Source organism: Callorhinus ursinus, unplaced genomic scaffold, assembly GCF_003265705.2.
Source record: "Callorhinus ursinus isolate GAN/ISIS: 27379988/994484 unplaced genomic scaffold, GSC_fseal_2.0 scaffold16, whole genome shotgun sequence".
Taxonomy (NCBI): domain Eukaryota; kingdom Metazoa; phylum Chordata; class Mammalia; order Carnivora; family Otariidae; genus Callorhinus; species Callorhinus ursinus.
In genome coordinates, this window is record NW_027397078.1 from 24,029,612 (window position 1) to 24,043,373 (window position 13,762).

Consider the following 13,762-nt stretch of genomic DNA (forward strand, 5'->3'; position numbering starts at 1 on the left):
AGTATCATAGGAATTCAGAGATAATACTACCATCGCTCATCATGTTACGAAAAGCATTAAAGTTGACTGCTAATAATGGCATCTCTGCATTCTCTATCATGGAGAAAATCAGACCATAGTTCCTCTATATGCTTACCACAAAGCCTTTGTCAATCCTAAACTTCTGAAATCAATTTAGGTTTTAAGTTGAAATGCAGCACTGGGAGGCAGAAACAAGAGAAATGCTAATTAATTCCAAAGCATTCAACTGGTTTGATTCCAAAGCCAGTAGTAAATTAAATTTTTTAACATGACTATACTTTGAAAGGAAAAGGGATGATGGTGTGGAATGGAGGAAAAATGAAGAAGTACCTGCAAAAGAACAATAGATACTACCAAAAGTCACCATACTCCCCCCAAAAAGTCACCATCCCTAAACCCAACTTAAAAGCAATCAGGGGCGCCTGGATGGTGCAGCCGGCTAAGAACCGGACTCTTGGTTTCAGCTCAGGTCATTAGCTCAAGGTCGTGAGATCAAGCCCTGTGTCGGGCTCCGTGCTTGGCATGGAGTCTGCTTGGGATTCTCTCTCCCTCTGCCCCTCCACTCACGTTTTCTCTTTTTCTCCCTCTCTCTCTCTCAAAGATAAATAAAGCTTTAAAAAATAAATAAATAAATAAAAGCAATCAAACCATCTCATTATAGTAAAAAAGGGGTATTAGGTAACTTGTGTATGTGTGTTCTTTGTATTCTTTGAGCTTGGATGTGACATTCTATTTTAAAAGGAAGGAAGAGGGGCACCTGGGTGACTCAGTCAGTTAAGTGACCAACTCTTGATTTCAGCTCAGATCATGATCTCAGGGTCCTGGGATCGAGCCCCCATCAGGCTCCATGCTCATAGGGGAGTCTGCTTCAGGATTCTCTCTCTCCCTCTGCCCACCCACCACTCGCACACACTTTCTCTAAAATGAATCTTTAAAAAAAAAAAAGGAATAAACTATCACTGTATTGTTAAAATACATACTTATATACATATATAAAATATACAAAAATACACAACAATAGCAGTTTGTGTCCATCCTTATTTACTACTTTAGGAACATTAAAATCTATATAAATTAGCAGAAACCCAGAGCCTAAAAGAAAGATGACTACAAGATTTTGAATGAAAATCTTACAAGACTGGACTCTAATACAGTGTAAAAATTTAGTATACTCGGTGCGGGGGAGGTCTCTGGGTGGCTCAGGTCGTGATCCCAGGGTCCTGGGATGAGCCCTGTGTCCGGCTCCCTGCTCAGCAGGGAGTCTGCTTCTCCCTCTACCCCTACCCCTGCTCATGTGTGCGCTCTCTCAATAAATAAAATCTCAAAAAAAAAATCTAGTATACCATGTCAACCGTTACTAAATCAACTTTTACTGTTTTGGTTTTTTTTTTATGACATTCTTGGAGGGCTGAACTTCCTAAAAGAATAATAAAGGCAAGAGATAGTATGCAGCTAAAGGTCAAACCAATGCTATGCATTTTACTCCTTAGCAAACAAGTTTAAGTGAAAAGAGAAGTGAAGGAGAACCAAGAGTGCTTTCGCCTAAATATTTCACCAGATCCTCTTGCCCTCATAAAGCACGATGAACCCAACTCCTTACTTTCTCCAGCCTTGCCTCTGGGTTGCCTGGTCCTGCAAAAGAAAATCTGGCAGTGGTATTTCAAAATGGTATTTTCATACTGAACGGCACATCTGACATACAAACTGAAGACTCCCAATCTCAGCTGGCCCCTCAATGCAGCTAAATAATCCATCCTGTAAATTCTTAAGCTTCCTGCCCTGGTCCCTCCTTTTAAGACTAAGTAAGGTTTTTCAACTCTTTACCTCTATTCTTCAGCTTTCCACCCACAACCTCTATACATCCTATATTGGCAGAGGAATTTGCTGCACAAAGAAAATAGCTCTCAACATTTTTTTTTAATTTTTATTATTTTTTTAAATATTTTATTTATTTGTCAGAGAGAGAGAGAGGGAGAAGCAGGGAAAGTGGCAGGCAGAGGGAGAACCAGGCTCCCCTCTGAGCAAAGAGTCCGACGCAGGACTCAGTCCCAGGACCCTGGGATCATGACCTCAGCAGAAGGCAGACACCTAACTGACTGAGCCACCCAGGTGTCCCTTTATTTATTTTTAAAGATTTTATTTTTAAGTAATCTCTACACCCACTGTGGAGCTCGAACTCACAACCCTGAGATTAAGAGTTACATGCTTTACCAACTAAGCCAGCCAGGCGCCTGCTGCTCCCAATATTCTAAAGCTCCTTTTACTGCCTCTGTCTCAGAGAAGGTACTCACTCTTCCTCTCTAGGCCTCACCCAACAGTCCTCCACTGCTGCCCTGGACCTCATTCCCTCCCCCTTCTCTGGAACTGCTCCATCTGGTAACCCTTCCCTTATCTTTAGTCTCTCTACCCAATGGTTTGTGTCCTGCACCTATAAGACTATAAGTATGCTCAACACATTTTCACCATCCAGCCAAACATCAAAGCTATACTCCCGCCTCTTTTGTCCCTTCTCTGACCAAAATGGCCATTTATACAAATTGCTTCACCTACTTCACTTCCACCTACTTCTCAATCCATTATGGTTCATCTCTTCTATCTCCTCTCCATTGACCCTTGCTTTATTGAAACTATTTTAATTAAGATACAAATGACCTCCTAATTGCTCGATGGAACAGCTCCATTCTCTCTTTTCAGTGATGACACTTCTAGAAATTCTTTCTCCTCCACTTCCCAAAACCTCCTGATTTTCATGGGCTCTTCTCCTCCACGTATTTTTTTTTTTTTTTTTAGAGATTTTATTTGAGAGAGAGAGAGAATGAGAGAGAGCGCACATGAGAGGGGTTAGGGTCAGAGGGAGAAGCAGACTCCCCATTGAGCAGGAAGCCCGATGCGGGACTCGATCCTGGGACTCCAGGATCATGACCTGAGCCAAAGGCAGTCGCTTAACCAACTGAGCCACCCAGGCGCCCTCCTCTGTGTACTTCTTAAATATCTAAAGGATCCATACTCATTATTCTACAAGTACTCTCTGAGGAACCACCACCCATTTCCACATAGGATACTATCTATATTTTGTTGTCCCAAATTTCTTCCTCTAGCCACAAACTCTCTCAAAAGCGCCAAATTCATATTATCACCTGTCTAGAAAAAACATCCATCAGATTGTCCCCAGCAAGCAACTCAAACTTCTAACATGTCCTAAATCATGTTCTTTGCACCAAATCTCCACCTCTCAGGCAACAGCATGACCAGGCACCCAATCCCCCAAGGTAGAAACCTTAGGGTCCTCCATGAATTCTTTCTCCCTCAGATCCCCACCCCTATTCTGTCACCAAGTCTCATTCATTTTACTTCCTACACTCTCTTGAATCTAGTTCCCTCTTTCTGTCCCCATTCCTGTGAAGGTACTTAGGATCTTCCTTATCTCATGAATGAACCATTTCAACTAACCTCTACCACTAGTCTCTCCCTCATCTACTCTTATTCTGTATCACTACCAAAATTATCTTGCTAAAATAAATTCAAACTTCAAATGGCTATCTATTTTCCCCTGTGAGACTGGCAAAAACTAAAAAGGAAAATAATACCCTTGTTGGTTAGCTGTGTAGGGAAATGGACCTTCTCATAAACCTGGTGGGGGAGTTATTATTAGGCAAAATATTGAGGCAATATCACCAGACTTATAAATGTGTACACCCTCTGATCTAGCAATTCTATTTAAAGAAATTTGTTCTAATGAATTAACCAGGAAGTACACAAAGATATACAAGTACATCCTAAAGTTACCATCATTCCCAGCAAAGGCCAGACTTTTTTTTTTTTTTTTTTTTTTAACATACTATACAATTTGCCTGGAATGTCTCCCTCCCAACTCATGCCCTTCTTCACCTGGTAAAACTAGAACTCATCCTTGAGTTCAAAGGTCAGCAACTCCATCTTGTCTCCACAGCAACTTGGTCCCGCCTCTGCATCACAGTGCAACCTCTCTTTCTCTCCTGCAGTAGACCGTAAGCTCTCTAAAGACAATGGTTTTATGTATTTTTTATTTATCACCTATCCATATCTGCACTACTTACAACAATGTCTAACACATAGTAGGGAGCCCAAACACATGTGCTGAATGAAGGCGTTTTCTTCCTCTTCACACAAAGAATTCTCAGATTTCCAAAATCTGGAACTTTTAAAAGGTATTGCCTAAAATGCTGGTGGACTCCAATATACGCTATGTGAAATTCCTCTATTATAACAGGTTTTCAAGCAAAGCAAATAGTCTTGTGAATTTATATAAGCAAATAGTCTGTGAGTCTTTGTTTAAAGTTTAGTTCCTAAAGGTACAAGAATCCCCATACTGGGTCAGAACTGTGGTCTATCCAATTGAGGATTTTATCTCTGAAAGTGGTACCAAGAAATATGTTGTAAGAAGATACAGCTATCCTTCCAGACGTTAAGTTAAAAATGTTCAAGTGTGTTCCAAAACACCTTACTTTTCTTCAATAACCTACTATGAGTCCATCATACTTGAAAATCATGTTCTGGAATCATTTAAACTTTCAATACTATGCCAGAGCTCTTTTCCATGCTATCTGTTATATAAACAGCATTTTACATGTAAGCAGAGTAAGTACATAAGTAGTACATAAGTAGCACCGTACATCCATATACAAGAATATAAGTAGTTCGGTTATACATTTTTTTTCCAAGTTGAACTCCTTTTTAGTTTTAAGAGGATTCCTAATTCTAATAAAGGCTTGTAACAGCCTAGTCACATCCTTCATGATTTCAAAAGTTCAGTTCTACTCCTTTTCGTCTTTGTCTTTCTAGACTGAAGAAATCTCATCTTTCTATTGTGTCCTTATAGAGAAATAACTCTACTCTGCACCATTTCACTTTTCTTAATTTTGAGTTATCTTACAGGCTCCAAACTGAAACAATAATGCAGGGAGGTCTACGAGATTTACTTTAATTTTATAGAAGTCAAGAAAATTTCACCCCTGATGTAAGTTAGGAAAGACAGCCTTCAAAAATACCTCTGACAATCACGGTACCCCAAGACTTACAGGAAATCATAAGGTAGTCCTCACAGTTGCTTTTGTCATCATCTTGCTGGTCCACAGGGATCCCATTGGCATCTATGACTGCTTCAGAGGCACAATCTGCTACCAATACTTCTTCTGAAACGACGTCCGTTGTCAGAGGGTCAGTGACGATTTCTGCTTCTACTACACTGTCATGAACCACGTGTTCAACATGTCCAACATCAGATACATGTATGGATTCACTCGTCAAGACGTGTTCTGGCATAGACATTGAGGCTGAAGTAATGTCGGAAGCTAAAACATCATCTGGGACTGTGCAATGTGCTAAAGAAACTTCTTCAGTTACATCTGAGTCCAGAACTTGCTCAGGAATGATGACCGTTTCAGATACATCTGCTTCTTCCATGATATCGGGGCACTGAACATCTTCTATAACAACATCCTCAATAACATCCTGGATTACAACGGAGTCTGGGTCATCAGGAACAAAGTTATGCACAGTTATGTCTGAATCCACAACATCTGAAACAAAAACAGTTTCTTGTACTTCCACAACAATTTGATCACCGTCCATGTGTGTAGCATCAGCTCCTTAAAAAAAAAAAAATTAAAATCACAAATTTCAGGTAGGTGTGCATGACTACCTCAAATAATGTAAATGTTATTTAATTCCTACCAGTAAAACAGACTAGCTCCTCAGTTTTCTCAAACACTAACACAGATTAAAGAGGGAAACTATTTTTGAATCATATCAGAAACAGAAATTTTTAATACAAGAACTTTTATTCTCATCCCAAATCAAGTGATATGGAAATACAGAAAACCAAGGCAATTGAGCCAGTCTCTCTCTCTCTCTCTCTCTCTCTCACACACACACACACACACACACACTCATGAAAGTAAAATTCTAGGCTCACTGAAGTTAATCCCATATGCAAAGGTACTTAAGGGAAGTTTATAAAAGTAAGTAATGCCAGTTCAGGTGACAAATACACCATTTTCCTTCATTATATGTGTTTTCATTCCTTTTTCCTTCTTGTTCCATATCTTTCTCCTCAATTCTTATTTTTTCTTCTTTCCACCTCTCCCATATATCTATTTTTACCCCTTCCGTCTTTACCCCTTTCTCCCCCTTTGTTCTAGAAAATATCTCACCAATATCCTCCATTTATGACTACAGAAATTTAGAAATTATCCTCTGAATCTAGGATATAAAAGGATCAGGGCATAAATGAAAAGAGGGCTAGAAGGCCACAGTTACGGAGAAAAGACAACTGGCTAGGGAGTCTCTGTGGATAGATGAGATGCATAGAAGTGCAGCTGCTCTGGAGTGGTGGAGGCCAAGGTTAGTTGGAATGGGGCCTGACGCAACTTCACCAGGGTATTCCGTCTCCAGCCAGCCTCCTCCTGTCCCCCCATATCCCAATCCCCCAGGCAGCTTCTCAGAATATAAGACCCTTACTCTAGTCCACTCTGCAATTAAGGAATAAAGGTAGAAGGCTGAATCAGTTGAAGCCCCGTTGAGATTAAATGACTTCACCAAGATCACACAGTTTGCACAGATTATGGTGCTCCATAAATATTAATCTGAATGAATGCCACAAATGGGAATCAAAATCAAATGTCCTTGCCAAAAACATAGGATAAAAGAAAACAAATCCAGTATCTTGGATCCTGGTCTAGAGAAAAGCAAAGTTTTATAAAAGTCTTAACCTAAAATGCTATTCTGTTGATGAGTGCTTCTGGATGTGACTCAAACCAGATTGAGTCCAAGCAGCTGCCTAACTCAATGACTGTGTGTCACTGGCCAGGTCCTCAGAGACATTTGGCTTTGCTTAACAAACACGAATGACCAACAAGGGCCAAAAATATCATTAAAAAATGTAGGAAATCTTACAGCCAGTTAATATCCATTTTAATTACATCTAGAAATAATAAAGAGTATGTTTGCTTTAATTTCTATAGGACTTCTACAAAATGCTTTATACTCATTTATTTTCCATATTCTCAATATTAACATCAGCAACAGATCACCGTAATCTCCACTTTGCAGACATGAAAATGAAAGCATTTGGTAGCAAGAAGACTGGTTATAAAATCTAAATCAGAGAGTACAGTTTGGACACTTATTCGTTTTGTGACCTTGGGCAAGTCATTTAACCTCTGAGTTTCGGTTTCCTCATCAGTAAAATGAGGACAGTAGTATCTGCCATGCATACCTCACAGGACTGTTGTGATGATCAAATGGGAATGTATGGGAAGTGTTCTGAAAAACTGTAATGAGAGGTTTCATTATTATTAGGACATGAAAACGGAGGCCCTGACAGATTAAGTGACTTGCTCAAAGATAAACAAACACCATAAGTGTTAACATCAGGGCTAAAATGCAATAGCCTTTCAATCCACCACTTAGTCCATGACCCAGGCTCACTTGTGGCAAGATTAAGCTACTAAATAGTGTGTGTTTTTCTCCAAAGAGCTTAGTCTCTTTTTCAAGCACATCAATTATATTTCATGTTCTAATGAAGAGAGAATTATACCTTTGCATTTATCATTATCAAACTGAAGTTACCGAATGTAAATTAAAAGACTATTCCAAGTTAAGTAAAATACATATACCCCCACTGGATTAAGAGACTGAAGGAAAAGTTAAAATTTAAAATCATTAATATTTAATTTCCTGATAAAGTTAATCATTATTTCTTTAATATACTGCAACATGATCATTTCAAGTCCAATGGAAAACTAGTCAACATTTTATTTATAAGGGTAGCTAGCTAGTGTGATAAAAAACCATTTTACATTATAAAACCTAGCATAATCACTTTACAATGCTACACAACTGGAATCACAGGTAATGTGAAATTGTGAATACATTTTTTTTCTATTTTTAGAATTTCATGAATTTAATAGTCCTTGTAGTTTGGAGAGTGAGATAAGACTCTGTCTTCCTGAAGCAGAGGGCTCCTTTTGTCACCTTGTGAGAGACAGCATTATAAAAGTAGGATGGGGTCAGAAGGTGGAGGGCCTGAGGCTTTTACTTTACCTGCTGGGTAATGGAAAACAGACAAATGACACAATCTACATGTTATTTTTTGATGTATTCTAATTGGTGGGCTGGACAAAAGAGACTAAGGGTAAGGAAAAGAATTTAAAAGTTACTGCAGACTAAGAATGAGACGAAAGAGAATGTCTATGCGGGAGGAAGTAGAATGAAGGGATATGTAAGCAAGGAACATTTTCAAAGGGAGAAGTAACCGGACTTAGCACCGTAACTGGGCAAGATGCAAATAACTGAAGAGAGCACTGGTGTTTTGATACCGCTGCTCTTATGGAGAAGAACATGAATACTGGTTGTGAGCGAAACACATTTTTAAGGACAGGAATAATAATGTGCTCATTTTAACAAACATAGGTGTGACAGGATAAAAAGATACCTAAGTGTGAGTATCAATGTCAGAGTCTAGCAATTCATCCACTTGATAGCCAACTCCAAATTTGGTAGTTGGGAAGCAGAACGACCCAAGTTATACCTGTTGCATCAAAAAATGAGTTTGGCTCTTGTGGTTGTAATTGAAGTCCATCTTCATCCATGGCCTTTAATTCTCATCAGTCACAGCTCCTAAATCAGAAAAAAGTAAACCAAGCATTACTTTTTTAATATCATGTTATTAAAAATCTCATCATGATATCTACATTTCTGAAACACTCAAAATTATGTGAGAGATGAACACCTATCAAAAATTTATCTATCTAAAATGAAAGAGAACTTAACTGATGTCCGACGATATGTGGGCATCTAGATGACAGGAAAGGCAGATAAACCAAACAAGTCAGTTGTGCCATTTTTTTTTTAAGATTTTATTTATTGGGGGGGGAGCAGGGGGAGTGGCAGGCAGAGGGAGAGAGGGAGAAGCAGACTCCCCACTGAACAGGGAGCCCGATGTGGAGCTTGATCCCAGGACCCGGAGATCACGACCTGAGCTGAAGGCAGCCACTTAACTGAGCCACCCAGGAGCCCCTGTACCTAGCTTTTTAATTGAGATACTGCTTTCACACATCAAGTATACACATCCTGACGAATTTTTTTTTTAAAGATTTATTTATTTTAGAGAGAGAAAGAGACAATGCGGAGTGGGGGGTGGGCAGAGCGAGAATCTCAAACAGACTCCCCCGCTGAGCGCGGAGCCCAAAGCAGGGCTCGATCTTACAACCCAGAGATCATGACCTGAGCTGAAATCAAGAGTCGGACACTTAACCGACTAAGCCGCCCAGGCGCCCCACATCTTGATGAATCTTGATGAATTCTGACACAGGCATAAACCTGTATAATCACTAAACTACCCAGATCAGGATCTAGAACATTTCCAGCACCCTAGCACTCTCGTCTCCTCTCAGTCTGTATAACCCATATTCCCAGAATGGTAACCAGTTTTATTAAAGTTCAATTTAAACATACTCTACAGCTTACTGGGGGGAAATTTCTGCACAATTTCCCTATAACTTCTCTAAATTTAATGTAGTCTATCTTTCAACCAATACATTAAACAACTGTAAAAAATCAAAATGTATGACTGTAGTAAACACCCTTTGGGAATTCTGCCTAACTTACATTGACCCCTCTTAACTGACCCTCCAATCTAGAGAAGTAAATTCCCACAGTGTATTTATGCTCTCCAGGACACAGCTGACTGGCACTAGGTATAAAAAAGTAAAAACAAGTTCATCTGTGAGCATAACAAAATCAAAGTCCTATCCCTGAGAATCTGAAACCATGAACAAGGGTCAGTCTTCTCCCCACCACTACCACCACTGGCTTTAACACAGGAGATGAGGAAGGACATTTTCCAACTTTAGGTTAGACTAGTGAGGTAAGGTTTACAAATAAAAAATAGAAAGAATCCAGAGAATGCCCGGAGAAATAAAGTAGAGGGAGCAGGGAGGGGAGGTTTACCAACAGGTTCTAGACCTTTCTGAAGTCCAGCTATAGAACCTTATCTGCCTTAGGTTTTTACAAGACAACCCAATGACCTTAATGCTCCCTTTTCTACTTAAGCCCAAACTTACAAAAACCAAAAAAACCTGGGGCGCCTAGGTGGCTCAGTCAGTTGAGGAGCTGACTCTCTGGTTTCTACTCAGGTCATGATCTTGGGGTTGTGGAATCAAGCCCTGCATCGGGCTCCTGTGCACTCAGTGGGGAGTTAGCTTGAGGATTCTCGCTCCCTCTGCCCCTCCCCCTGCTCACGTACATGCGCTCTCGCTCTCTCTCTAAAATGAGTAAATCTTTAAAAAACCGACCAAAAACTTAACCAATTAAATAATACACTATTTAATACTAATCACTAATCAGGGATTGTGGTTTACTCATGTTGTAAATACAGCATAAACCGCCTCCCTCATTGGTTTCCTTATCTACTTTCTCACTTTCTAATCCAGCCTAAATGGTACCATTCAGATGCATTTTTCTCTTACATTTATCATTTTTTGCTGATGATATAAGTACTGAATGCTTCTTACTAAAATTTCAAATAACAGAAAGTGCAATTTTTTTAAAGTTTATTATTTCAGTAATCTCTACACCCAACATGGGGCTCAAACTCACAACCCCCAGATTAAAAGTCCCATGCTCCGACTGAGCCAGCCAGGTGCCCCAAGAGTCATTTTTCTAAAGCATCAGCTAGATGGTGTCATTTTTCTGTTGAAAAATGTTTAACGGCTCCCTGCTGCTTCCAAATAAAGTTCACACTCCTGCCTTCTAAATTCTGGCCCCAAATTATCTTTCCATCATTCTCTCCCCTACCTTCCCTTCAAGCACCTCCCCCCACCACTGCATGCACACACTTCAGCCAAACAAAAATGTCCCATGTCCCTAATAAGACCCCAGCTCTACACTGAGCTCAGGGTTTCTTCTACCTGGAACACCTTTCCCTTATCAACTCTGCTTAGACCTTTTCCCCAAGTCTCCTTCCCCACCAAAAAAGAAAAAGCTGAAAATAATCTCTCCTTCCTCTGAATTTCTACAGCACTTTTATCCTTTCACTCTGATTTTACTTGTTTGCAATAAATATTTATTTATACGTATCTTATTTTCAGATGTTAAACTTACATATAAATAGTTCTTAAATATCCATGAAAAACTCAAATAACATTAATGTAATAAATGGATTTTCAACATGTCATCTCTGAGACATATTCTATTCATTTTCAAGGAAGGACATGTTTTGTGTTATTTATTCAAACTGCTTCAAATTAAAAGGAACAAAAAATTTTTCAACTGTGAAAAACGGAAACTATACATGCTCTGAATAAGTTGTCAACTGCTCTCTCCCCATTAAAATCACCTCTGGCGGGGCACCTGGGTGGCTCCGTCGGTTAAAGGTCTGCCTTTGGTTCGGGTCATGATCTCGGGGTCCTGGGATCAAGCCCTTCGTGTGGCTCCCAGTTCACCAGGGAGTCTGCTTCTCCCTCTCCCTCTCCCCCTCCCCCCCTCATGTTCTCTCTCGCAAATAAATAAAATCTTTAAAAAATAAAAAATAGGGGCGCCTGGGTGGTTCAGTTGTCAAGCGTCTGCCTTTGGCTCAGGTCATGATCCCAGGGTGGTGGGATCGAGCCCCGCATCGGGCTCCCTGCTCAGTGGGAGGCCCGCTTCTCCCTCTCCCACTCCCCCTGCTTGCGTTCCCTCTCTCACTGTGTCTCTATCAAATAAATAAATAAAAATCTTAAAAAATAAATAAATAAATAAAATCACCTCTAACCATAATGCTTTCTCTTCTCCCCACTTTAAAAATGTAATTATAAAATGATAAATAGTAAATTAATCTTCTAAACATAATGCCATACTACTACCTGAAATTAAGCCAATTAAGAGAGCAATCAGGATCCGTTAAGGTATTAAGGCCCCCTCTCCAGTTTCCCTACATAAACCCAATCCCATCAGCTCTAAGAATTCTCAACCTACACACTAACTCTTTTGCTGGGTATTCATTCTCCTTGGCTTTTCTATTAGAGTTTGACAGATAATCACTCCCCTGGATTCCAAAATTCTCTCCTTCCCTCATTTCTCTTCCCACCTTCCCAACGGCTGGTTACTCTGCCTCCCCAACTCCTTACTGCAGCCTTGCTCCAGAAGGTACACTCAGCCCTCTTCTCTTCTGCTTTTTATTCCACGGTTTCAACTACCATTTACACAAAGATGAGTCCCCAAATTCACATACTCAGGGTAGCACCTAACACTTCCACCAGACTGCCTGTGGAATATTTCCATCAGGATAGAACCCTGCTTTCTCCTGACATGACCACTATGGCCTTTTCCTTCTTCCTGCTTAAATTCAGTCAGGTTGTCAGACCTTCTCCGTTTCTTCTCCACAACTTCTCAGGAATCTGTCCCTCTCTTTTTATTCCCAGCGTCACCGCTTACTCTCAGCTTCCTATTTCCCCATTCCCGCCTCCCCCCACCCCCAACCCAGCACCAGGGGATGAAAATAGCCTCGCCACTGGCCTTTCTGCCACTCCCACAACAAACGACGAGGAAGCCTGTTAACACGTGAGGGCTGGGGCCAAGTCCTGAGCAGGCATTCCTGCAATCTGCATCTGCTGCACACTGATCCTCTGAAGCACCGCTTTGATCATAGCACTCCCGCTTGCAGTTCCCCTATATGCAAGCTGCTCTAAAATGTTAACCCCAGCTATCACAAGGCTTATCTGCCATTATTCCCATCATTTTACATCCTATCCGTTTATTTTCTAACAGATATTCTGGCCCAAATGGTGGGTATCCACTCACCTTATTTTTGACATAGGTGAGCAGTAATTATTAAACAGTTTTGACTGATTATTTTTCATTCTATTTTGTCATTACAAAATTCTAATCAGGAAAAAACACGTTTTGTACTCCTAAGGGGAGATGACTATCCTTCAACTTTGTAACCCCTGTGGGGTTAGAATTTAAAAGTAATTCTCTCTGTCAGAATGAAACCAATGTTCTTAGAACAGAAGCTACTTAGAAGAGTTCTCAGGATTGTGAAAAACTTAAGAGTGGGGAATGTGCACTAATAACATAACTGAAATTGCCCCTGCCTTTGCTGCAAGAACCAAGCCCAGAGCTGAATCTGGAGAGAAATAAGCAGAATGATTCAGAGAACCAATACTCTAACAATTTAGGTGAACACATACTAAAGTTTTGTCTGATTACCAAATGTCCTCAAAAATACTTCTGGGACGCCACTCTCACCTCAAGGTCAGTAAAATAGTCTCTTCCCAGTTGCAAAAATCATGATCCTAAACATGGTGTGGAAGAATTCACAAGAGAAAAACATACAGTTTTAAGGGAAATAATGGGTTGAGAGAAACTCAAAAAATTCACAAAAACTTTCTTCCATTCTTTATAATAAAGCAATAAAAATACCATACCAAGTTAATAGGTATAGCAAGGGCATTTATCTTAAATTAGGGATAGCGAATATATTTCCATCTTGGATCTCTTGATGCCTAGACACTGTAATGATCCCCCTTCTTGAGCAAGTTAACAGGGTGCTTACATATTTACTTTGCTTTTTGCAGCTATTATGCATACAAGAATTACTCTTCTGCTTCTGGCCTCCCAAAAACTCACTGCTTTTTAATTTTATGACTCAATCCTAGTTCCTCTCCCTAAGTCAAAATCAGAGAATTAAACTGTGCTATACACAGTAAATGGAATTGCTCAA

The 13,762-nt window shown here is 40.0% G+C and overlaps 1 protein-coding gene across 6 annotated transcripts in view; it reads right to left on the reverse strand.

Annotated features, from left to right (window-relative positions):
* Positions 1-13,762, reverse strand: part of ZFX (zinc finger protein X-linked) — a 56,876-nt gene that overhangs the window by 25,393 nt on the left and 17,721 nt on the right. For 4 of the 6 annotated variants that reach the window (XM_025857587.2, XM_025857585.2, XM_025857586.2 and 1 more), the window contains exons 2-3: positions 8,591-8,679; positions 5,079-5,648 (exon numbers count right to left, since the gene is read on the reverse strand). In XM_025857587.2, coding sequence (XP_025713372.1) covers positions 5,079-5,648; positions 8,591-8,651 — 631 coding nt within the window. In that variant the 5' untranslated portion in view covers positions 8,652-8,679. Of the gene's footprint in view, positions 1-3,909; positions 3,997-5,078; positions 5,649-7,276; positions 7,332-8,590; positions 8,680-13,762 lie in introns of those variants that run through there. The other 2 variants (XM_025857590.2, XM_073901973.1) reach the window with 2 other exon arrangements.